Raw genomic sequence first — 27,761 nt, forward strand, 5'->3', positions numbered from 1 at the left:
TTTCAGACAGGCTCAATGTGTGCAATTTACATAAAGGTGAGGGAATAACTATTCAGTATTTAAATGAGAAACCTTTATGTTAATGAGGCAATTTCAGGATTTCAGTCAATGGACAGGTAGGATTGAAAGGTAGTAAAGGTGGAGAAAAACAAAACAGACGTGTGTTTCAGGAGATACGGAGAAACAAGAGAAGATACATTTAATAGAACATAACAATAAAAGTATGTCAGGACAGAAAAAAAAACTAATTTTAATGTAGCCTAATTTTGAATGTATGTTCTGTATTAATTAAATTATAGTTTCATGTACCCGGTTTTGGCAGATATTTTATGCCAAAATTAAATATAGGAATACATAAATAAATATATAGACATGTTTATTTATTTATTTATTTATATTTCATTTTGGCACAAAATATCCTCCGTACCCGGTTGCACTTTATGAAAATGAAAAACACTGAGTGTATAATTACAGGATAAGCAGCTTTACCCTGGTGATCCGCTATTCTTGCAAATCCACCTGTGTTGTACAAGGTGGACATAGAAGACAATGCAGGGCAGCAGTGTGGAGTAGTGGTTAGGGCTCTGGACTCTTGACCGGAGGGTCGTGGGTTCAATCCCAGGTGGGGGACACTGCTGCTGTACCCTTGAGCAAGGTACTTTACCTAGATTGCTCCAGTAAAAACCCAACTGTATAAATGGGTAATTGTATGTAAAAATAATGTGATATCTTGTAAGTCGCCCTGGATAAGGGTGTCTACTAAGAAATAATAATAATAATAATAGGATATCAACAAACAACCGTGGCAAAGAGTGACAGCTGTGAGTGATACTGGCAATGCAGGACCCCTCAGGGTGCTTGACTCTAAATCCTCTTTAACTTCATCACGTAAATTCAATATCATAGCCTTCTGCATTTGATATCTTCCTAGCACTTACTCTTCTGTTCACCTGGTTAGTGAAACTCTACAGTAACCTGATAGAAATGTACACATACTGCAAATGGTTAAAATGTCATGTACATTTTCAAACAGACACAACTAATCATATTGTAGTATCCATGGATAATGAGATAAAGATAAAGGCATTAGTTTGAATTAGCTTTACCTCAAAATTGGATCAATTTATGTTGCGTCAACTTACAGGAAACTTCAATGTATTTCTAAAATACATACTGTACCAGTATTTTGTTTCTACCTGAATACAATGTAAAAGGACCACCAGCAGACAGGGGTGCAAATCGTTTTGGAAATTGGTGCTAAACTGTTTTGAAAGTTTAGCACCAGAGAGCCTACTGGTGCTAAATGATCAAACCCTGTCCTAATCAAGCTCCCCTCACAACTTCCCACACAGGAAACTATCATCATCTATGGTTACTAAGCAGCTAAAAAATAATAATAATAATTAACATGCCTACTGGTGGCTGAATGTAATGTTGCTATATGAGGTACTCTAGCACCATAGCTCCACATTTGCACAGCTGGCAGAGCAAGGAGCACAACTGATTTAGGTTAGATATTGTACAATGGTCCTGATACGGTACTGCAAAAGATAAGAAGTGTGTTTTGGTTCAATTTGAAAATATTTTCACTGTCATACTAAAGGTTCATACCATTATAGCTACCCTTGGGGTACTACCATACCCTCTTTTTATAAATCGATTGCATTGTAATTGAAGATGGTTTGATTTATTTAAATAACCATTCATTTTCAATTTATTAATACACACTCACCAGAAAAAAAGAATGTGATTCTTTTTTGATTTCAAGATAAGATTCACTATCGCAGTAGAGTGTCCTGACCTTGTTCGTAAGTAATATTAAATATACCTAATGTAAGCAAGAACCCGCTACCTAGGTTTCTTTTACAGAAATGCATAATTATCAGAAGAATGGTGACCTGCCCTGATGGCTTCTGCTACTGGATAATCGAAGGACAACACTCAAAATTACCTCTTCTCAATAATGGATACATTATAATTCATAACTGTCTGCAATTGGATACGACCTACAGCTTTTTAATAAGGTTTGTGCTGAGACCAGGGTCATCGCTGCGTCATGTACTAAACATTAAATTGGCTTACTCAGAGACGCCCCAGAGAGATTTACACTAGGCCTTGTATGGCTAAAAGGCTATTAAAGACAACCTTGCATAGTTGATTGAGAGAGGGAGGGCCGGTAATATACTGTAGTCTGAAATTGAAGTGGAGTATTCCTATGTTCTAGTTTTTGGAGGGTTTATTATTATTATTATTATTATTATTATTATTATTATTATTATTATTATTATTATTATTATTATTATATCAGAGTCACAAATTACCTAGGTCAACCTAGCCCTCAAGGACCTCACAAACAACAGCACATCTGGGAACCACACTGCTTGACAGAAGCCCAGGACTGCTTGTTCAAATTTGCATCAAGCTGCATTGATGCATCTATTTGGGGAATCTCACATTTCTCAGTCCACATTGCATCTATAGCTAATGTCTCTGTCGCTTAATGAGTGCACATTTTATTTCTAATTTTAAAGGCTTGGGTTATATAATAATGCAGACGTGATTTAATTAATCAAAACAATCTTGAAAATGTCTGAACAAAACATTCCATAAAACAACTTTGTTTTTATGAAAAGGGACCACTGACTTTGTTAAGTAACCAGTAACTTAGAGTATGTGGGGGCACTATATTCTTATGCTGTCATTTCTTCTGAGTCATAAAGCATAAATGTCCTGTATCCATATGCTCTCCACCCTCTGCAAACAACCCCTGAAGCTAGTTTTTATTATCAGTAGGGTGACCAGATTTTCAAAGCTCAAAACCGGGACACATTGTTAAATAATTAATTGATAAGACATTAAACCATTCAATATAGGCTATTTTAATGGTTATTTAAATAGCCATCCTCCCACTCGTAGTATTATCTTTAAAAAAATCAATAAATTAAGCAGCCAGCTAATTTCAGTACACTCTCCTGGGTATATCATTTGTGGCTAATAAGTTTAAGTAGCCATATTGTGTTATACGTATCGCGTACTTTTATATTTTCAATAATAATAATAGTAATAAATTAAATCATTAAAAATACATTCAGGTTTTGGCATTTTTCTTTGTTTCTTTCTTTTCTTACTCACTAGGATCTATTTATTAACGTTGTTGATGTGGTTTAACCTGGTGGATTCGGATGCTTGCAACCTCTCCCTGCTCTGTCTGGCCTAAATCCTGCTAGAACTGAACAGCTACAAAATTACCGTATTACACACAATTGTAGATTCATATTGAACATAAACTAAATGAAAACACATGGCGCAGTGAGGAATAAGCATGTATGCCTGTGTTAATCACTTTGTAAAAATAATGTTCTTGTTTTCACTGCCGTGTACTGCAGAGACGCATGTGTTTCCAGCCATTGGCGAAAACAACATTGAAATATGTAAGTGAATTACAGTTAATTTAATAGTTTAAATCGTTGATTGCTAAGGTAACCAGACTGCACTTAAAAATAGTAATTTAGATTTCCTTCGTGTGCTGGGCTGTGTTGAATTGGGAGGCTGATTAGAAATGTGTGTTAAGTATATGGCTCTAGGCCTACAGGATAGTATAACCTGGCAAACAGTGTCTTAGAATGCCAGCCGTTCTAAGCGCCAGCCATCTAAGGGCCACACGTCCAAGAGCAGTCTGAGCTGTGGCAGTCAGAACAAGGACAGATGGAGCGAGGCCCTTTTCCAAATCCCTCCCAATGGCTACTAGAGGCCTCATTCCTACTTTGACACCAAACATCTGGATCCCCTGGACAAAGCTGGATCCCTCTTTGAGAAACCTTGCCTCACTGTGACACCTACTGTATTCATGCAGAATATGAGAAGTGTAAAGGGGTTTTCCATTATATTCTTCCCTTTTGAAACATATCAATATTTTGGTAACGCTTTATATTGCATGGCATAAATTAATATTAAATGGATAATTAACATTTAATAAATATGCAATAGCTGGTTTCTTGCTAAATGTTAACCAAATTTCGATTGAAAATGTAATTGCATATCACATCCGTTTTGTTACTCTTGAAAATATGTAATTATTTCCCATTGTTTACATGTTTTTATTTGAAAATACAGTTAATCCAGTTTAAATGTTAATGAAAAGTAACAAGGAATAATTGAACGTATGTTTAATATGCAATTGCATATATTCAATATTAATTTATGCCATGCAATATAAAGTGTTACCAATATTTCTTGCTTTTCAGTATTTTTAAGTGCTCATGATCCAAAACATGTTTGTATCTGTTTTGTACTGTCCTCTCAATTGGAAATATATTTTCTTTCATTTAGCTTGGCAGTGGAACAAAAATAATTTTTTAATCATATTCAGAGATTCAAATCCCTAAATTGTTTTAAATAGTTATAACCCATGAAACTGGCAGAGACTTTAAAATGTCTACTTTAATCTGGTCATAGAAATTATCTGCAGGCTGATAATACATGTACAAATATCCCCCTAAAGACCCTTCGAAAACTAAATATTTTATTCAGATATTTTTAATGAAAATCCCTGAATACATCCCCTTGCTGTCATGTACAGAATATTATTACAAGTTATGTGCACCCTGTTGTCATGGTAACACAAGTAGAGAAGACATAGTAAATGGCAGACCAACTACAACATCAAGTAATCCAATAAAGTATGGAGAGAAATACAGTAGAGACACCTGCTGTCTGTGCAACACAACACATCACACATGTTAATATTAAAAGTTAGTAAAAACCATCATTAAAAACCTATTTGACTAAGGTAACCAATAGCCCCATAAAGGAATGATTAAGAGATCATTGGATTTTTTTTTGTTTTCAAATCCCAAATAGCTTAGTTTTCCCCAGTTAAATTTTTTGATAAATGGGGTAGAAAGGGGATCCAAATATTGCTGCCCTTTAATAATCCTGATGTCGCCCAGGGACTACACTATTGATATCGTTAAATATAAATTCTAACTTAACTCTGAAAAAATCTAAATTCTAACTTAACTCTGAAAATGTTGAATGTATTTATTAATAATTGATCTAGGTACTTAATCACAATCAGTTATTTTACATTTGTCAGCTAACTGTATATTTTACTGAAAAAAAAATTAATAAAAACAAATGGGAAACTAAAGGCTATACAGATGTAATGGAAAAGGTTTAGGGTTGTGGCATTAAGATGTGTTTCTGTTTAAATCATTAAAATAGACACTACCATGCTGAGGCTGGTCTTGTTTTTTTGGTTTGTTTTTTTAAAAAGAGACGCAGGTTCTGTCTCATACACAATATTTCAACATGTGGATAATCACCATGGCAGTTTAAATGTTAAAACAACTTGGATTCTTTAATTGTCTATTAAAATACACCTGAAATACATCAATTTCTTCACAAGAAGGTGACAGTAAATGTTTACTGCAGATATTCCCCTTTGTCAAAGCCCTTAAGTTACAATAATTGATTGGTCATGAAGGGAAAACTCTGAACCCTATTGCACAGCAACAGAGATCTGCTCTATTGTGGATTGCCAGCGCCCTCTACTGGTAAATATGTTTGCTCTCTGGAGTGCTGGGTGATTTTTCAAACATTGCTTTTCATTTTTCACCCGTGCTCTTGACATTTTTATATACCAGAAGAGAACAACAATATACTGAGACAACTGAATTGAAACATGTTTGTTACAGTGCACTGACACCCATAGTTATCAGTGCAAAGTACAGAATATGAATCCATCTTCTCAAGTGGAACCTCCTCTCCTTTTCTTTGCAAATCCTGTTAAACCTGCGATAACCTACCATGAGACCGACTTTTTAAAATTTAAATTCAGGACCTTTAAAAAGGAAAGACCAAAACACTGTAAACACAGGGAGCAGACTAGTGACTCGCAGATGTTACCCACTTTGAAATACTGTTATCTCCAAGTACACTTGATGTGCCCTACAGTGATATTTATTGCATATAGGTTTTCCACAAAAAGAAACCTATGTATACATTTGGCTTCTATATTCCCCACATCTTAGTCTGATTCCCAATAGGACTTAACTCTTTGCTTTGAATGTGTAATTGTTAGTTGTGAAATATGACCAAACATAAGGGGCCTTAATGGCACATCGAGAGAATTCACATTCACGCCTTTCATCTATAGAAGCCTGGTTTCGAATCCAAGTGAAATGAGGTGTGAGGTCTCAACATTTGACCACACAAAATGTCAGTCTTTGCTTAAGAGACGCAGGCAGACTAGCGTTCGCCTTTCTTACACTACCTCCTGAATGGTAATGCAGCAGACAGAAAACATAAGAAATAAAGAAGCAATGGAGAATACAGAGGGTGTTATCATTATTGCTTTATTCTTGCCATTTCCTTTAATTAAACTTTATTAATAATAATAATAATAATAATAATAATAATAATAATAATAATAATAATAATAATAATAATAATAAAACAACAATTTGAAATGTTTCAGGGAACGCGTGGTCTAATGCAAGTAACACTGCTGTTTTAAGTCTGTATCATAAATTTAAAAATTCTTATATAAAACATTTATTTTTAGACCACAATAATTTACTATTTACAAAAGCTTACAGGTAAACAGTAAAAACATACATTTAGAGGAACAGTAAGAGATCCTGTAGGCACAGCCCCCTCTAGTGAAGCAACACTGCATGTGCAAGGGCACACTGCGAAGTCCATCATAATTGTTCAAGTCCTTTAATTACAATTGCATTCAGAAATATTTGAAAATACTGATTGGTACATTGTGCTGTGTTATACAGAGAAGAGTACAAACCAGCCTGAATTATAAAGTCCCCTATACAATGATAAATATTGTTTACTGTCCTAAATAAAGCCAGAATGCAAACACAACTGTAAAAGGATACCAGATCCTTGATGTTAAACTATGCTTACATTTTTAATCCTTGTGAAAAGCCCTTAAATTTCTTCCACTATAGTCCATTCTTATTTGTTTGTAGAGATACATAAGACATCACTCCTATATTTACTTCTTGTGTTTATTTTTTACATGTGACACTCCAAGTTTTTAACAGTTTACCAGTATCATATAATTATAGCAACTAGTTATTGGACTTCAGTGTTTGGTTAAATAATCGACTTTCTGCTATACAGTACTGGTGTGTTATTTTTGCTTGGATATTTTCCATAGGTATTCAAGGAAGTTTAGCAAACAGTTAAGTAAAGTGAGAATTTGGTATTTATTCCCTTGCCTAATGATCTTCAAAAGCGATGCACAGTGGAAATACAGTCATTCTGTACTCCAGGACAATGGTAGCACAAGGACAGCTGCAATGGTATGAACCAGAAGAATGGTAGCACATTGGAAACATTTTCATATTTTCACATACATACAAAAGGTACACAATGGTATGGACCGATACACCAATTTCACTATCATGGTTCCATATCAGTACATTTGTGATATATATCAAGATCACTTTATTCAAAATCCATTATATATTGACTTTACTGGTATGCTTCTAATGGTTCTGCTAGGGTGTTTTACATATGCATTAAACATTTTGTATACACATCATTAAATGCAACATTTAACAGCCCATTTTGTTGTGTGTGTATATATATATATATATATATATATATATATATATATATATATATATATATATATATATATATATATAGTATGGCAAACAAATCAAGGGCAGTGTACTATAACTTTATTACATTATTAATTAATTATCCTACAAATCTGTTAATATTTGTGTAAAATTGTTTTACTTTCATAGGATCTTAAAGGAACATCTTAACAATAATGTTTATATCTTTCTAATTTATTTACATAAAATACTGGCTGGGATTAAACTGCAATATGGCAATGCTGTTTCTTCATTGAAGCTGCTTTCAAGAAGCACTAGATAACTAAACAGTCAAGAACAAACTCTTAATCAAGATTATTGTTCGGCATTTTGTTTACACAATGCAGAGTATCTGTATCACAGTATTTTTAACTGGTTTGGGGCACTATAATTAAAATGTAATCCTAGCTACTGTTATCCTGTTTAGCAAATATCTTTAATCCAAACTAGCAAGGCAACATTTGACAGATTTTGTTAGTGTATTTCTTCCACTCAGCTGCATAGCCGCACTGCTTGTGTAGACCATTTGTTTTAACTATTACTTTTGATACTGACTTCAATTTGGGGATCATGTAATGTAATGGTTTCATTACATTTACCAATATTAGATATTGCATTAGAGTATTTCCTCAAAAGAGTACAAATACTGTACTGTATACAAATGCATCTCCTTTCAAACTGCTATAACTAAGAGAAACACTGTTGGATGTAACAGATTGCATGCCAGAATTTAAGAGCTTCTTTTTTAAGGTCGTCAGAAGACTAATTGCTAGATAAACAATTCAGCATTGAGTACAAATGGACATTACTCCTTTGCAAAATATATAGTTATGTAATTACACTGGTGTGGCTGGGTGCCAGGTCAATAAAACTGTTTGGTTTCCCTGGGTAACTATTTCACACAGTGAAGAAACAAAACACTGAAGTGAGTATAAGAGTTTACTGAGCTTTAGTAACAGATTTTCATCACTTTGTTCTGGAAAGAAAACAAAAAAAAACTCCTAAATTGAACCAAGAAATACCCTGCATATGTGTGCCAACTGTACGTAGAAGGGAGGTCTATGGTCCATGTCCAGTATTCATTTTTTATTATTATTCCATCCATATTTTAAATAAAATGTCATTTAATAATTACTATCACATGTACAGCTATGGCCAAAAGTTTTGCATTACCTAGAATTTTAAGGCTGAGATATAATTAATATATATATAGAAACCAAAAAATGACATTGCAAAAGTCTATCAGAGGCCATAACAGTAGTACAGTATTTCTTGTTAGATTTCGAAATGTCAGATTTTTCAATTTCTGTCAGTTTTTCCTTAAGTATATGGAAAACTATAAGCGGTATGTAATTCAATATGCTAACGTAACATTATTCAGCAGGTTTCATTTGAATTTGTTAATTCTATAGGGTTATGCAAAACTATTGGAGACTTATCTATAGTAAACAGATGCCTTATAAACGATACTGAAGCATTTCAACACAGCACTTGTAATTTCCAGATGAACTAGAAAAGCTGCATTTTTTAAAAATAGTTATGATATAATATTGGCTTGATTTAATGTAGCTCCCTTGACTGAACACCCATGAAACTGCTATATTAATGTTCAATAACAAATATTACACTACAACTATGGTGTTTAAACAGCTACAAGACATCCCGTTTTAGTGTGCCTCTGCAGAAATGAATTTCCCGTCTTTATGCCGTTATATTTAAGTAATATTTTGCAAGATTTACATTGTACAATTTTATTATTGTTGAATACAACAATGTCGTAATTTCTCAACAAACCTATGGTGCATGGCAAGTGGATTTTCAAAAATTGTGAAGCAGGAAGTGAGTTTTAGGAAGCACTTCCACACCAGAAGAAGAATAGAATACTCACTTAAAATTAAAAACGCCATAATCCAACACAATGACCCAACCTGAGCCCAAACTATAATATACAAAGTACACCCAACCCGACCCGAACCCGTGCCGTCGGGCTCAGGTCGGGTAGCAAGGCTCCACTATACAGTATGTGCTGGATAATCAACAGCAACAACAACAAATACCGGTATGTTTTCCAGTTCCCAGTCACAATAACACCAGTATTTGCTGTAAATACCAGCAGAAAACCAGTCGGGAACAACCCCTTAAGAAAAAGTGGTGAAAAATGTGTGCTCTCATAAAAGCTTCGTTGTTGCAGTTTATGGAGTAAAAGATCTGGCTTAGAACAACACAGCAACTATTTTCCTTTCACAGTTCTTTATCAGTAACATTTTCAAATATGTTATCCCATTTATCAAGGAGTAGCAAATGAACACAAGGTTATTAATTGTAAAATGAAGCACGGAAGACTTTCCTTTTGAATTTTGTTACTGGCTCCATGTCGCAGCTGTAAGCACTAAGCTGCACTGGCTCCTTGTGAGGGGAGTTTAGGAAGCTGGCTGCTGTTGCTGAAATTCCAGGACTGAAAATAAACAGTGGGTGTATTATGAGAACAACGCTTGGCCATCTAAATGGGTGCACAGTACGGAAGATAAAACTCATTTAGCGAAATAATCACAGCAAAACCACTCCGGTGATTTAGAAGGACAGCCGACTACTTTCAGTGTTTAATCTGTTGGGTATAATAGCCAAAGTGGCAACCTTTGGAAGTTAAAACAAGAGATTTATTGGTGTGACTTTGAATAGGTCCCAAGGGACACGTGTATAAGTGTACATTAAATTTCAGCCGTGTTTTACTTCAGGGGAGGAAATTGAGGGAGGTTGCAGAAGCAGATTTGAAAATGCTCAGTAGAAAAAACAATAATTGACCTTAAAACAGAACCAGTGCCTGCATGCAGCCTGCGTAGCATATTTAAAGCAAATTCTATAGGCTGTTTCATATTTGTTCCTTTTGAATTCTTCAAATACACCTCTAAGTTTGTTGATTGCTGACTGGAAAGATTTCCATGCTTGACTAAAGCTTCTCACAGAGGCTTGTTAAATACTTGATGAGTTCAAGATTCTTACTGCAGTGTATTGGTGGCTGCTAGCTATTTATGTCCTTGCACTTACAAAGTAATGCCAATTCCCCAGGTCAACAAGAAACTGTGTCTAGCCAAGACTGGGATCTGGTTAGAAGCGGAATAACTCTCAACAAGCAATGTGAACATCCAAAGTTTGAATCCAGGTATGTGATGATGAGACACACTCGTGTTTGCTCTGCTCAAAATTGTTATACCAAGAATGGAGATACAAAAGTTTTTCAGGCAGTTCTGGACATTAAAAGTCCTGTCTATCTGATTCTGGCTTTATCCAACCGCAGGTTCACTCCAGAATATCAGTCTCAAAAGGGACTAGGTGGTAGTAGGACAGATTGGTAACGTATGCCTCCGGGTCCTCGTCACTGTTGTCCAGCTCTGGGGTTTTGTCACTCCCATTCTCAAACCTGCAACGAAACAGCAATTGAGAGATATGCAAAAATACATCACTAAAATATTATCACGAACACTACCTTTCCTTTAAAATACATTGGATTATTTATGATTTGAATGGGTTTTTAATTAAGATGACACTACCGATATCAGCAACAATGGCTGACACACAAATCAAAACACATATCCTACACATCTGCTTCCTGATTTTAGACTCCTAGCATCTTACATCCCACGTGTCTGTCTCTCTCTGTTTTTCTATTTAGTCAGAGCTGTTCAACCTTTTTGGCTAAAACAGCCATGTTGAGGACAGATGGGCTCTTGAATCAAAAACATGAAAAAAATGGAAACTCTTCATACTGCAATAGGGTCAGATTACTAAAACGCTAGCTAGATGGTAGCAAAGAAATATAAAAATAAGGAGTTGAACTCAGACACTGATTCAGTATTTGTTTGCTAAATACCATTTTTAACAGCCTAAAGTGGGGTACTTAACATATAAATCAGAAGAGCCATATTGTAGGGCTCAGTCTATTGGACCACCCTGTATTAAGTTAGCTTTTGGTATATCTATCTGTTTAACAGTTCATCTTATTCTACTTGCCACAGGAAACTTTTTTTACTGCCACATTATTTCTTTGATTTTTGTACACTGTTAAGCAAAACAGATATTGTAAAATGACCCTTTCCACCTGTATGTATTTAATTGTGGTTTATTATCAGTTATTATACAACAGCAGGGCACCAACTGCAATGGACACTCAAGCCTTGCTCTCAGAAAATAAAGTCTTTCAGTGGACTACAATGATTATTTCAGACAAACAAAGTAAATAAATAAATGACTTAAAAAAGTTGTAGTATAATAGTGATAAGGGCATTGCTATGGCGATGCCCTTTCTTGGTCAAATAATTTGGACTTTAACTTGTTAACTTACAATACAATTATAACACTAGTACCTGTATAGGGTTTTTAAAAAGGTGCAAATAACAACAACTATCAGAAAGATAATACATAATGTTCTGTTAAAACACACAGTCTTTATTACTGTATCTGTTTGGCCTGATAATTCAAATTGAATCTCAGGCTTCATTATTTTAGTTAATTAGGTATTTAACTAAGTGTCTCTCACCACCTAACCTTGTGGTCATATTTTATAATTGCGCTATTATATCAATGTTATAGCAAGCCAGAATTTTCTGCACACCGCTGCAGCAAATGTTGAGAGATGTAATTAGTGCTGGTTTGTGAAAGTGCATGGCAAAGCACAACATGTACCATCAAGCAATAAAGAACCCAGTAAAGACAGCCAGGCCTGGAGGAAAGCCAGTGAGGAAGGAGGATGTGTGTCATAGGAGTGGTGTCTTAGAATTTCCTGACAAATGCCTTTCTGTGAAATTGTTGCCTCAAGAATGAGACTGCTTATGTGAAACTTGTACACTCATAAAGGGCTAGAAACTGCAGAAAGGACTAATTTAAAAAGATTTTGTTTGATTTTACCCTTGCCATCTTAAACATTTACAGAAACCCCCAGTCCACACATAATTAGAAAATAACAGGTGCTTACTTTTCCATGGTAGGATCCTGGTTTATTGGCAGTGAAACATGACAGGAATAACAGACTTAACTGTCAACGTTGGGGCCTGGAATGTATTATTTTATTGGGGTAGATCAGCGGTGGCAAATACATGGATTGCGATTTTCGGTGGATCTCAGGACAAATCAGAACAAGCACTAAGCATAAATCAGAACAAGCATATAAGCATACAACAGATTTTGTTTCGGCTGATGGCCAGAGCCTTCTGTGTCGTCCAGTAGCACAAATGAAAATATCCTAACGGTTTCTGCGTATGACACTAACAAAATGTTTGTGCGAACATACATTTTAATTTGGGCGCACATATGCGACTAGAAATTCCTAAAAGTTGACTATAAACAATAAACATGATTTATTTTTTCAGCTGAAAAGTATAAAACAAAAGAAAAAAAAAACCTCACAGTCGGATCTAAACTCATAGCTCAATCGTAATGTACTCTAGGAATGTAGTTTATTGGTGTCCACTGCCCACTGTTAATCACACATTAAAAACTACAAATCCCATACCCTGCCAATTTCACTGATTTCATGCGATGGCTACTAGTTTCCAGACAGTTTGTCAGACTAATATGAGGAAAATAACAAACTCATATACAGTATATTAAATCCTGCTAATAATTATTGATCATAGCTTACTGGTGGATCGCGGATCCTGTTGAGATCCACCAAAATGGATCGCAGTATTTGGTGTATTGGCCACCACTGGAGTAAATGTTAGGGTTATGGATATGGGTTAGCGGGTAGAGATTAGGGTGATAGTCAGGGAAAGGGTCAGGGTAATAAAAGAGTAACATAATCCTATTTTATTTTTTGAAAAATGATGTAAACTTTAGCAGCCTACAGTTATCAGAAGCAGTCTTACAGGCTGACACACAGATTTGTCAGCAGACATAATCGCATGTTGCCTCATAGGACCCAAAAATTCGAAGCTACACAGGTTAAAGGATAAACACCCCAGTCCAGCTACAAATCCAACTGCTAAATAAAATTATAGAAGTGCCTATAATATTAAACAAACTTTAATAACTTATTAATGCATTTCCTTATTTTATTTACCTGTATGGCTTTATATTGAAGTTGTAACATGTTTACTGAGTTTAAGAATTGAATGTTAAAATATAAGTAACGTAATTAATTTGCAGAGTTAGTGTGATACCTCGAAAAATTGAGCCGACAAAGAACCTTGTAGAACCACGCGTGTGGTTGTACAGTAGTTCAAAGTAACATTGCAGTTAAAATGGAAGGCTCTTTTTTAATGCCTATCCCATTATCCTTAAAGATTGTACAATATTTATCGAGATTACTCAAGGCTTCAAGGCAATGTTGCATTTTACCCCCTGAAAAGACATTTTACTCTCTCAGAGTTAAAATGAGAGGGTAAGGGGCTCCCGTGTGGAGCATACGGTAAAGGTACTCCGCGTGGAGCGCAGGATGCGCCCTATAGCCTGGAGATCGCCAGTTCGAGACCAGGATATTCCACTGCCGACCATGGACGAGAGCTCCCAAGGGGCGGCGCACAATTGGCCGAGCGTCGCCCGGGTTGGGGGGGCCTAGGTCGGCCGGGGTGTCCTCGGCTCACCGCGCACCAGCGACCCCTGTGGACTGGCCGAATGACCAGAAATAAGGGCTCTTAATTTTACAGTTGGATTGGTTGTATTATCTGTCATGTAAAACGTCACTACCAGATGCTTTGAATGACAGACAATTAAACCAATCCAAATCGTACAGTACCTTGCCTTTGCTAGCCTGTCCTGTGTGACTGAGGCGTATCCAGTGGGAGCTGTTGTAGCGTGACACTGACAGTGGGATAGGATGGTATACGGGTAGAGCTTAATACTGAATTAGGCTAATGATTATGCTCCTGAGGATTGTGAGTTGTGGCTGGAATTCAGTATGATTTAGATTAAAAAAAATCAAAAGAAAATGTTGACTTTATCATGATATAGTCATCAAAGGCTTATTAGCGGTATTTTCCAGGCTGTTTTACATAATTTTACATAATTCAACATCATGAATTCAATGCAAATGAACAAGAAGCGGTAAAAATATGATGTGTTATCTAACATGCTGTAAATCCCATTTACTCTGTGTGCTATCAGGAATAGTAAATACAACAGAAGAAATACCACATGGTAAACACATTTACCACCCAGTAAAAACGCTACCTCCCTTTAGTGAAGGAGCCCCTTTGGGTGTGACTCCCCCCCATCATACTGACTGCTTTTGACGTCTCAGTTTTACTCTTCATGTGATGGAACTGATTTATATTCATAGTGTCACACTAGGGCCCAATGAATGGCTATAGTGGTCAGTTTTATTTAATCCAGGCATTGATGGATTCTACTTTCTTATTACCTAGTTTATTACATATCCTTTCAGTTATTCACAATCTTAGTTTACTCACAGGTGTTCTGTGGAATCCGTTGATAAGCGTCGCTCTTTTCCGTTGGGTATCTTATGGTCAAAGACTATTGTCTCTGTGTTGGCTAAACAAAATCCATTTGACCTCATGATTTCTGTGAATTGAAAAAAAACAAAAAAACACTGTTTCACATGTTTATATAGTTAGATAAGGTAGGAGTTTCACACAATATTCTGGATCTTTTTTTTATTAAAAATGCAGAATATCAGTAGATGTTATCATTTTTTTCGATTTGCATCAGTTTGTACAACATTGCTATTATTTTTTGCATGCAAGTGGAGAAGGAACTAATGTTAAAGTAGTAGCCGTTCTGAGTTGTTTTATTTATTATATTAACATTATAGAAAAGGGAGGGGGGGGGCAAATTGCACTGGTGCAAACATAATATAACGTGGCTGATTTGTCAGAAATAGTCATTCAGTGCGTTTACATGAGCATAAGAATTCCAATATTTTTTGGAAAACTAAGTTTTCTGAAAACTAATTCCGATATCAAAAGTCATGTAAACACAGTTTTCGGAAAATGTATCGGAACATTCCGAAAGTCAGTTTTCGGAAAACAGCACCTAGAAATTTCTGATTAAATTCCAAAAACTAACAAAATGTATATCATGTAAACACACTTTTTGGAAAACTTATTCCGAAAGCGTACTGCACATGTGCAAACTTTGACCTTCATTCCTGCACATGGTTTAAGAAAACAGAGAAGATAATAATAATCTGTAGTCAGTCTGCATGCATCCATTTGTCTAGTTAGGGATAAAGTAATACATTTGTTAAAGTCTGTATGTATTTGTTAATAGCCCATACTGAAGCAGCAAATGTTTTTCAGCTTTAAAATGACGTGATAATTTAAAATGATGTCTGCAAAAGAAACTGGTAATATAGAACAGGATAAGATGTTGGAAAGGCTGATTGCACATTGTGGGGAATCTGAATAGAGGTATAGGATAGTAATCTTTGAATTTAAGACCTGACACTTCGATAAAGCACTATATTGGATTGGTCTCCGTACTATCGTACTTAGGCTACTACAGTACTTGCATGCAAAACATTAGTTTTCGGAAAACTCTTTATTGATAGAAGGTAATATGTTGAACGATAAGACCTACAGATATTGTTACTGTATAAAGCATTTGTCATCTCAAGTGTTATCAGTCAGAGAACTAGTAATAATTTAAAAGGCTTACCTGATATTTTTACTGGGCTTTGAAAGCATGGCTGAATCTTGTGAACATTGTCGTTTTTCAATACTTGGTCTAATGGTGACCGTTCAAAAAAAGTAAGTACCACTTCAGACCTGGCATACTGGACAGAAAGAGACAACAATTAGCCAGAGTTTTTTACTTGCTTATAACAAATACTGTTTCTGCTTTACTGCAATTACCTACCTTCCAAGGCATGTTTATTGTAGTTTTCAGTAATCTCTCAACTTCGTTTAATCTTGCTTCAATGTCATGAGCCTCCTTGATCTTGACAAGACCTGAAACAATTACAATACTGTCAGTTGTTAGTCAAAACACGTCAAAATAATGTGAAGATCATTTTAATGTATGCCACTATTTAAAAAGCACGAAACCTGCCATGCATTGGTGAAAATGAAAAGAATGCAAGCTATTTCTAATTGTGGATCTGATAATAATTACACCAAATGGACCACCTAATTCAATCCCCTGCATTTTGGACACATCTTGAAAATAATACATATATCACTAAATTCACTCCACTTTTGGAGGCCTGCATTCAAATTATGATTTCACAAAATAATTGCACAATTTGGCACAATTGGCACTTAGTAACTTTGCAGGCAAACTGAGGGGCCAAGAACGCCCTCACCCCCAAAGAGGGCAGTCTGCCAGGTCAGGCATTTGGAACACATTGTTGTAATCATCTGTCCAAATAAAAAAATATCAATAGCAAAGGATTGCTATTGCAAAAAAGGTTAATCCTAAGAAATAAAATCTGCTTTTAGTTACAGTTTAAACTTATTTGTGAGGCTTTGTACAATTGTGAGAAACACATACATGCAAAGGCATATTTTCTAAAATTGTACCTTTGTGTAAGTTTCATGGTTTCATATACTGTGAAAATAGTTGTATTCCTTTCAGAAAACTTTCCTGTCCATTTGCTTCAAGAGATTTCAGGTCTATATCAATAAATGTCCTTTATTAGCCTACAAATCAGAGTGAAGTTTACTGGCCAGCAGTAAACAGATAATTTAAAAGATGGAAAAACGAGGCTGTATATAAATGAGTTTCTCATTCAAGTGGAAAACAGACACTTTTCACTTACAATGCAGTTGCCTTTTAAATGATTTTTATTGATAATAAAGTGGGATCAGAGTAGTTCCTCACAGTGGAAAGCTCTGACTAATGGATATAAGGGAAGTCAAAATAGAATACTTGAATCACCATGTGACAAATTAGTGTACCGGAATTCTAGGTCCATTAGCACTCTTGTTTCACTCATCCCACAAAAATAATCTCTGCTGCTAATGCCTACATTGTCAGATGCTATGACTTACATAAAGCATATTGTTTTATATACTACAGCTAGCTTCAATTGTTTGCAGTAAAGTGTTAATTATTTCAAATTATTCTGACAGTTTGGACGGCATACACACACATTAACTAATGTTAATGTAAACATTAAGATAATAAAATAATTGGATAATCTGTCAAGCTATTTTACAGCACAATTAAGTTGATAATGGTGTGTGTGTGTGTTTACATGTGATTACCTGTGATTTATTGCTTTTACTATTCTTTACAGGGTTTTACCATAATTTACCATACTTTTAACATGGTGAACTTTTATAAGGATACAAGAGGTAACAGAGAGTGTATTTTCAAAGTGTTTACTCCAGTCTGTAATTTACTGCCATTTTTTGAAAAGAGAAAATGCATATTACTGTTACAAAATGTAGTTATTAAAGTATTTAATTGTTTGGTTATAGTACAATGAAAGAAAAAAAAAAGTTTTTAGCAGTATATTACAGACTGGATAAAAACACATAGGAAACTATGGATATTAGGGTACCTGTCTGAAAACTGTTGGTACCATTATATATTACAGTACTGTTATTACAGAGTATGACAGGATTCTATGGTTTGCCCAAAATATGCAAGTAGAAAATGAAAAACAGTCCTTGTGGTAAAACTGGTTCAGCAGATTCTGTGAGTTTAGCATTAGTTTGGGAGAATTTGTGGGGGGCGAGGGAGTGCAGTACAGCAGTTTTTATAAACACTTTTTTTTAGAAATCAGTGCTGTGTAACTCACGCTGAACTTGCAAATAGCATTGTGCGCACTGAGGCTGCTAAAAGATCATTTGCTTATTTTGCTCCATGGTCTTGGAACGACTTACAGTCTAAACGTAACTTGTAGTCCCAAATAACTTTAATACCATTCAAGAGTAAGCTGCATGATTATCTAATTGAAAGTTGTGCTTGTTTTAAGTAGTTGATTACACCTGTCACTAATTGTCATTAACTGAGTGTTTATTGTAATGAGTAACTCCTTTGTTTATTCACATGCTACTTTTCTAGTAGCAGCCAAACATTAGATAATGTACTTTAAATATCTTCAGAGTTCAGATTTAACTTGTTACCAGTATTAGGTCATCATTTATGATGTGGAGGTACTGGTAACAAGTCACATATAAAACAAATATTCAGCATATAATTGAGTTTAGACACCCTTTTCTTCAGCAGTAATCTGACTTCAGTCAAACCATTTGCATTTCAGTAAACCTTCACTGTTTATGTAACTGAAAGAAAAACATAATTATTATTAGTTTATGTAGCAGACACCTTTATCCAAGGCGACTTACAGAGACAAGGGTGTGTGAACTATGCATCAGCTGCAGAGTCACTTACAACTTTGTCGCACCCAAAAGACAGAGCACAAGGAGGTTAAGTGACTTGCTCAGGGTCACACAATAAGTCAGTGACTGAGGTGGGACTTAAACCGGGGACCTTCTAGTTACAAGCCCTTTTCTTTAACCACTGGACCACACAGCCTCTACAAAGCTTTAAAACAAAATTACAAATCAGGGCTCCAGATACAGCTGTTGCCTTTGGAGCCAATGGCTCCTCTGTCAAATCCAATTGCTGGTGCCACTTCAGGAGCAAGTTGGTTGCTATCATATTCAACTGCTTAAAATACAATATATATATATATATATATATATTTTTTTTTTTTCAAGTGTTGTGTCTGGAATTTGTGACGGCACCTCTCATTGTGTACAGTTTTAATATATGAAACAGCATGCTGCAATGCAGCAGCTCCAATGCTCAGTACTATCAGTGAAGTCCTGATCTAACAGCATGTAACACAGACAGCTCATATGATTGATTACATGTTTCAGTTTATTTTTAAGTAAAACAAGTTTAAATTGCAGTGGAGTTGGTTCTGCTATTTACGATATTAAATACTAAATGTTTACACAACACGCGAACCCGTTTGGTCACCATCACAACTGCTGCATGAAACTGGGGTGCCCGTATTCTACTGGTGTTAATACAGCACCTATCTGCGCTTACAAGCATTTGTATTCAATTAAAATGTTATTATTAGTATTAGTGTATTTGTTACCGTCCTTCTCACACTTCAGTTTATTAAATGCGTGTTTTCCCCTTACAGGCCGACGTCATAGCGCATTCAAAATATTGACACATGGTTTTAAAGACAGAGGCAGCTTTTTTTGTGTAACAGGCACCACTGCGCCTAACCCCTAAAACATTTTACAAATTATTTCTTTTTCGCATTTACAACCATTTTAGACCCAGTCTGGCGCGCTGCAAATTTGAATATTTTATACACAGCGTGACTCTTATCAAGAACATGAGGAGAGTCCACAGTGGATTTTAAACCGGCCAGATCAGGTCAAATTTTGCCACCGCCCTGATGAGATTATCAACATTACTAACCCGCCTCCGCTCATCTTCCATTTCGCTCCACTGCCGGCGGACTTGACAAAAACACCCTTAACACAGTGATTGGTAGGTGAGGCTGCTAGAGTTCATGCTAATAAATAATATTATCTAATTATCAGTGTAGACACAATTTAATGCATGCTCAAGTTTATGTTAGCAGATTTATGTTATTGATACAGGGGCCACTATATCGATAATCGTATCGTCAAGAAATATATCACGGTTCACCGTGTGAATCAACGAATCAGCACACCCCTAATATCCACAAAAATGTAACTACTGTGCCATTTCATTTAGTGGAGTGAATTTCTACCTCTTACTCCAACCAAAAAGAATATATATGTGTGTGTGTGTATATATATATCCCGTAGGCAGGGTTTTCTCACAAGCAGAGGTGGGACACAAACCCGGGACCTCCCGCTCTGAAGTATAGCGCCGATAGTGTTGTACAAAAGAGCCGACTCCCTTGCAGGAGCTGGTATCAAGCTTATGTCTTCATATTTGATGGTGTCACCTGCCAGCCCTGACCCCTACCCCTGTGCATGCTATAATATATACTGTATATACACTGCTGTGCAAAAGCCTTAGGCATTTGGGGGGGGTTATACTACCATTGTATCAACCCGTGCCATCTACAGAACGTCATGTCACGTATACATTTTAAATAAATACAAAAGTTTTGCTCTTTTTTTGGTCTGTTGAGAACCACTGAGTAAATGTGATGGATTAGCTACTACACTTCATATTAGCTGCTCATGTATAGTTTACTTTGAGTTGTTATGATCAGAAGTTTTTGAAGATTCTGATCAATGTGAATTAAAGATTGCTAAATGACAAGCTTGGTTTCTTTTAGTGTAAACATTTAGTGTAAGTTTAGTAAAAGTATGGTAAAACGCATGTGTTACACAGTATGCATTTGAAAACATGTGAAACATGTAAAGATTGCAATGCAAATCCCAAGCATGCCAATGACAATATGAGAACAGTGCAAGATTACAATGCTGATTACTGATGCAGATATAGCACCATGTGGACCAAACCTCTGCTAAGCCCCTGCTGTATTTTGCTACATTTAAGGCATTACAGTCCACAGTTTAACTATTATTCCCCACCTGTCTGATGCAATTTTGTTGAGTAACAAGAACTGGACAGGTGAGTCAGATGGCGTTTGATTGTTTTAAATGACAAATGGAAATTTTTAGCTAAGCTAGGGCTCCAAGTAACCAAAGAAGGAGTTTTCTTTTTTTGCATGCAGTTTCTAGAAGCAAACAAGATACTCTTGAATCTTGATTGCTCTATAACACACATAACTACATTGCTTACAGTATTGTTTAAAAAAAAAACCCACTAGTGAACTGCAGTGGCCTTGTATAGAAATATAAACACTATTGACACTATCTTTTCAATGCAACATTCATATAGGAAATGTGTATGTGAAATATGTACTATATAAAAATTCTTCTCAAAACTTTTTCAAATGCAAACATTTCAATGTGTAAAAAACATATGAAATTATGAAGCAAAATATTAATGTCAAAAAATGAAAAACACATGTATATTTAACAACTTGAAAACAAATTGTTATACTCATTTTCCTGCCTAATTTTATTGTTTATAACGTATAAAACATGAATTAAAAAATGAACAATAAGTATTTTTTGACATTTATACTTCACTTCATAATTTCTAATTTAGATGTTTTACCCCAAAGACATTAGCATAACTGAAAACTGCAAGTACTCTGTGTGTGTGTGTGTGTGTGTGTGTTGCGTGTGTGTGTGCGTGTGTGTGTGTGTGTAATGTGTGTGTGCGTGTATGGGTATGTTTCTATGAAGATACTGTATATGCTGTAGATATGGACATGTTAGTGTTATATGTATTCAAGGCTAATGATTTTGATTTGCATCACTGACAGGTGAACAGCTTTGACTAGTTTAGCCCTAACCATTGTGCTGACTGGTTCATTTGTTTTCAACGAGAGTTTAGCAGCATTGAAAAATATAAAGCATAATTTAATATTTTCTATTCATGGCCATGTAAAGCAACTAATCAATACATCTTAGGTGCAATATCTGTCTACTACTACTAAATAAGATGAAAAAACGAAATCAACTAAAGCCATGGAATGGTTTCAAAGCCAGATAACTAAATACAAAACAAGAAAGCTAATCAATAAAGCTGTTTCAAAATTGGGATATAGTCCAATCAACATTGCCCAGCTAGAGACAGTGTACTAATAGTTCCTTTTATACAAACATAATTTGACATTGGGCAGAGCCCTTAATGGTTTACTCATTATAAATAATGTCAGTTGATTATGTATGATACACACAAAACGATTTATACCATTTAACTGTGACTACTTAACATCACTAAAGGTAACGTATTTAAAAATAAACAAAGAAAACAATGTTCTTGTCAATATTTATTTCATTTGTTTCTTCCAGTTCTCCTTGGTGATCTACCTTGGATTGGGGAAGAAACCTTTTTGGTTCGTCAGTAACTATAAAATCACTCAATGGTAGACTATGTAGTTATGCTAAAAAAAAAAAATATATATACACAATTTTTTGAAAATTTTTTCGACTACAGTAGAAGTCTCTCTGAAGAATTGTATACGTTGCTTTTAGTATTATTACAGAAATGTATGTGGCACAGTAAAGATGTCCTTCCATACACATTGCTTCACTTCTAGGATCTTGTTTGAACCCAGTCAGCAATTAAACCAAATTAGTTCTGGTGCTCACATCACACAATGCAATAAAACAGAACTGGAATGTGTGCTTATGAATGGCTGTAGAGCATATTGGATGATGCTAAATGCAGTATCAGTACAACAGTCACTTAAACACCCCCAGACGAGACTGCAAATACAAAATATCACTAGTATGAAAAATATTATTAGACATACAGCTGCAGTATGTACAATACCGTCAGAAAGTTATTTTACTGCCTAGATTGTGAATAAATGCAAATGTTTCTTATTATAAATATGTAGTTATCTTGATTTTTCATTTTTTTGGCATTCAAAACTATTATTGGAAAGCAATTCAATTTGGGTCTGAAATTGCATCACGTGGTGTACTTCCAAACTTTTTTCTGAACTGTCTAGGGAACTGTTAAAAAAACAAACAAACAAAAAGCCCAAGGAGGACTTCTGGAGAGCAGGAGTGTGTTATTAGTAGAATATTGATTTCCAATCACTTGAAAAGCTCTCCTGAAATAACTGCACACGTGCAGGAGTAGCATGGCGATTCAGTCAGTAATAGGACCCTTTGAAGAAGGTCAAGAATGGGGCTTACGTGGAAAAGCTGCTGCCAAAATTGCCCCTACAAGTATGGATTTTTGTCATATAGGACATACATGAAGATGGACAGAAACACTGTTACATCACCAGATTCTGAACTCTCAATAACTAGTGCTAAAGCATACTTTTACCAAGGTCCATCACATGTGGATAAACTGTTCACCAGATACATGTAAAACTGTAAGTGTGATGCACGGATGGACTGACTAATCCATACATCCCCCAATTCTGATACAAGCATTTACCTCAATGAATTACATGAGGCAAATGCATGCACCCTTATTAATCCTGCTCCTTATTTCCACAAGAAGAATATCTTGAGTCACAAGGACAAAGAATATCTTAGTCATATGAATGGGATGTCTGGAAGACTGGTTTCACAGGGACAACTAAAATAAACAGAAGACATTCTGCATTTGTTGTTATACATGATGTAAAATTGATTTTAAGATAAAGGTGTATCACTTTCAGTCACAAGCTGAACTAGCAGTATCTACAGAGTAATGATGGGGACATTGACCAAAAAGCTTCACAGCTGCAGTAATAAAGTGCAAAGTATAAATTATTGTTTGTGGGATTCCACTGTGAGACAGGTGAGGGCGCGGCAGGTCTATAGTTACACGGGGTTAGGGTTAGGGTTAAGCAAGGCAGTCAATGCATATATAACGGTAAAATAATAAGACGGGTTTAGAGTTGCAACAGCACAGATGTGTGAGACGCGACTGTCATTCTGAATTGGTTAAGCGATTATATGGTATTTGTTTAGAAAAAAATATTAATATAAATTTGAGATGGCTAGACGTGAAGTGGCAGAAAGGCGCAGCAATGCAAATTATTAGAGTACTGCAACTTTATATTGGAAAAAAATGAATATTGCCACGTGCTTATAATTCCTATATATACCCTTAAACTATTAATAATTCAAATCAAATACCAATCAGAGTTCAGTGTGTCTCATTTCATTTGCTAGTAACATTAAATATAAAACTGTAAACAAAAACGAGTGCAATGTTCTTGTACAATAACGTAACTAAATGTTCAAATACTGCAATGTATCTTCGCACCTATTTAATTAAGAAAGTTTTTTCTGATTTTATAATAAAAAAATAATAATTTAAGAAGTTTTATATATAAAAAAAAATGTAACACAGGCAACCAATAACCCGGCGCAGAAGTTCTGAACAGCTCTGTAGATCTCTTACCAGTATAATAAAAACAGATTTGATTGAAATTAAATTGTTATACTGAAGCAACATACAAACCTTCTAATAGGGGTGACTGAGAAAGATTATTTCGATCTTCAGGGAAGGATTCCAGTAACCTCTTAAAAAGCCTCCCCAGGTCCGAATAACTCCTGTGTAAGTATAAAATGTTTCTGTCAGACCACTCTGTCCTGATCTCAAAGAATTCCTCCTCTTCTCCTCTTTTGCTAATGATAAGCCTCCGGATCCCATTGACCCAGCAATCCTTGACGAACATGTTCACCAGAGAAGTGCCTTCAAACACTGCAGATGCCATATCCTACTTCAGTCCAGCATGCTGGAGGTGGAGCGGCTTACTCCTTCAAGTGATATGTGGAACAAACGTACCTTCCAAATTATAATTATAAAGTGTCGTTGCAGCTTGTACTGTAAGAAATCTGATGGTTCTTTCTCCTGTTAATTTAGTTCACTGAGTTGAAATGCTGACGCGCTGCCGTAAGTTGCCAAATGGATAGCAAAGTACGCAATTTCAAACGTGGCACTGAAGGAAAAAAAAAACAAATAAAAACCCTAAAACAAAACAAACCAAAAGATAAATTAAAAAAAAAATGTATATGTATGTACCCAATGTAAATTATAATTATGAAACCACGTTTATGAATCTTTAAATTAAAATAGTTGCAAATGTTAGAACAGCCACATCACTTCCCCGTTGACTCCCCTTGTGTCTTCTTACAACTGCAGGAAACAACTCCTAGTACTCGTACTTTTTTTCAACATCATATCCTTCATAAATTACTGAGATTAAAAAAAAAATATCCATAGAAGTTGACAGTATCCTGATGCGTATAATTCTTAAAAATGAATAAATAAATAAAATAACCAGGACGGTACCGAAATAACTTTAAATTGCATGGTTCTCCTTGTAAGTTTCAAAATAAATTATGCTCGGTTTTGTTGTGAGCCTACTACTTGTTCAGTAGTCCAACTGCTTTGAAGAAAATCTCCAACATACTTCCTTTATCCAAAGTCTCTCTCTCTCTCTCTCTCTCTCTCTCTCTCTCTCTCTCTCTCTCTCTCTCTCTCTCTCTCTCCTTCCTTCCTTCCTTCCTCCAGCCAGGAATATTAATCACTTTAAACCAGCCGGACTTCAAAACCTATTTGACCTGTTACAAGCAAACATAGGTTGTCATCCTGATCAACGTGAGAAAACGTAGTCGATATCTTAAATAACTCAATACGGGTGTGATATGTGTAACAGATCCTTGCCCAAGCAAAAGAAAACACCCACTTCTTGAAGCTGACCAGCCCCCACCCCCCTTTTTTGTCTGAAGAAGTCCTCGTAGTTTTAGGGAAGTAAGCTGTTCGTTTTCCTTCCTGACATCATTGGTATTTGTGTGCAATCATAAGGGACAGGAAGCATAGAGGTGAAAACTTCAGCTTCTGCTGGTGCTTCTGTGCTCAACAAAATCCTGAGCTTGAACTGTTGCTGCCCTTTACAAAGAATAAAAAAGAGGAAGGAATATAAAGATAGTGGAATAAATGAGATGGGCAATTTAAGATAAACACTAAATTGTGTAATCGAACAGTAAAAAAAAAAAAAAAAAAAAAGTCAATACATTTGCGTCGTATAATTTGGCATTGTGCACCCACACTCACAAATTGTATAGTGATATTAATGATTTAGAGGCTGGAATATTATTGTAACGGAGTGGCGGCAGCACCGACAGTTCAGTGCAGCGCAGTCAGAGACAGCAGCTGGAACAGGGGCCATGATCATTTATATTCAACTGATGACTGAATGTTAGTTGCCTTGGTTGTGTTATGTCTGTATCTGTTTGGTGTGTTTTCTGTGCTAATTCGAATAAAAGAGTCTGTTCATTTTTACACGCTTCATTCTTCCCCCACCCACGGTAATCTGTTACATTATTATTATTATTATTATTATTATTATTATTATTATTATTATTATTATTATTATTATTATTATTTCAACTATTATTTTTCAGGATCATTTTGCATATCATGTCTGATGAATAATTGAGCAATAACAAATACCACAACCTTATAAGTAAAATAATATTTTAAAAACTTTTGAGTTCAAAATGCACAGAGAGTGGTGAATGTTGCCATGGGTTATTAGGCCATGCTGTTGCTACTGAGATCATAAGTCGAAAGAACGAGATACTAAGTCAAAATAATAAGATACTATGTCAACCTTATAATTTTTTTTTTTTTTGGTGGCGGAAATGGGCTTCCATAGTTATTTCCCTCTTATTAAAAAAAGATAAAGATCTTGCTGTATGAGTTATCGTCCCTTATCTTGGATTAATTTGGACGCTAAATTATATACTAAGGTTCTCTGACGCTTATGACTAAATTAATTCATCAGGCGGAAAGGCAACGTTTCCCAGTAATTCTGGGCCAGGACTGGCCAAACTATACAGAATTGGTCAAATTAATGGCAGCCCCGGTCATACACATAACCGTGGCAGAAAAAGGGAAAGGGGAAATGATTGGCAAGATTTTAACTGATTTGTTTTCCCCCAATTTTCGTCCTAAAAAAACAAAAATAGAGAGACGGATCGAAAAGTGGGAGTGAGCATCAATGAGACGAGGCTGGGGTCTGGTGGGAAAAAGCTTGCATGGTGTCACACGCCAAACAAAGGGGGTTGGTACCTAGTGTGACAGAGTGGGTGAGATTACTGGGCCATCCTGGGCAGAGGCTACTCCAGCCCCTCTCAATATACCGGACATGTGGGATTCAAGCGCGGCCCTAGTGTGGGACCAGAAAAACGATTCCACACTGGTGCACACTTGGGGGCAGGTCCGGTCTATTGAAGGTAAGGATGTTGAAGCGCTGGGCGGCTAGTACATCCACACTTCATTGTAAAAGGGCAACCCTGCCACGGACACAGGACAGCCTGTAACACAATTAATGATTCCACAGTCATATCGGACCAAGGTCATGAGGCTTGCACATGACATCCCTTTTTCGGGACAAAACTAGGGAATGCATATTGGCTCGATTTTATTTGGTAGGACTTTACAAGGATGTGTCGAAATATGTAGCCACATGCCCAGACTGCCAGCGAGTAGCGCCAGGTCGAGTGCGCCCCGCCCCTTTGGTCCCACTGCCGATTGTAGGCCCTTTGCTACCTTCTGATGCCGAGTATACACATATATTAGTGGTGGTAGATTACGCAATGCGATTCCTGGAAGCAGTGCCATTGAGGTCTATAAGTACATCTACGATAGCCAAATAACTATTGC

General features: G+C 35.9%; 1 protein-coding gene across 2 annotated transcripts; it reads right to left on the reverse strand.

The window, feature by feature from the left end:
* Positions 1-8,551: 8,551 nt before the first annotated feature.
* LOC117435657 (PX domain-containing protein 1-like) lies at positions 8,552-25,888 on the reverse strand. Of its 2 annotated transcripts, none has more exons than XM_034058996.3 (5): positions 24,549-25,888; positions 16,437-16,528; positions 16,236-16,353; positions 15,029-15,140; positions 8,552-11,043 (listed from the first exon to the last, which is right to left on the reverse strand). In XM_034058996.3, the coding sequence occupies exons 1-5, from the start codon at positions 24,802-24,804 to the stop codon at positions 10,923-10,925; spliced, it is 699 nt and encodes a 232-aa protein (XP_033914887.3). In that variant the 5' UTR covers positions 24,805-25,888; the 3' UTR covers positions 8,552-10,922. The 2 variants fall into 2 exon arrangements, with proteins under 2 accessions (XP_033914887.3, XP_058870762.1); XM_059014779.1 differs by lacking the exon at positions 8,552-11,043 and adding an exon at positions 11,054-14,226.
* Between the last annotated feature and the right edge of the window lie 1,873 nt (positions 25,889-27,761).

This window comes from Acipenser ruthenus, chromosome 3 (assembly GCF_902713425.1).
Source record: "Acipenser ruthenus chromosome 3, fAciRut3.2 maternal haplotype, whole genome shotgun sequence".
Taxonomy (NCBI): Eukaryota; Metazoa; Chordata; class Actinopteri; order Acipenseriformes; family Acipenseridae; genus Acipenser; species Acipenser ruthenus.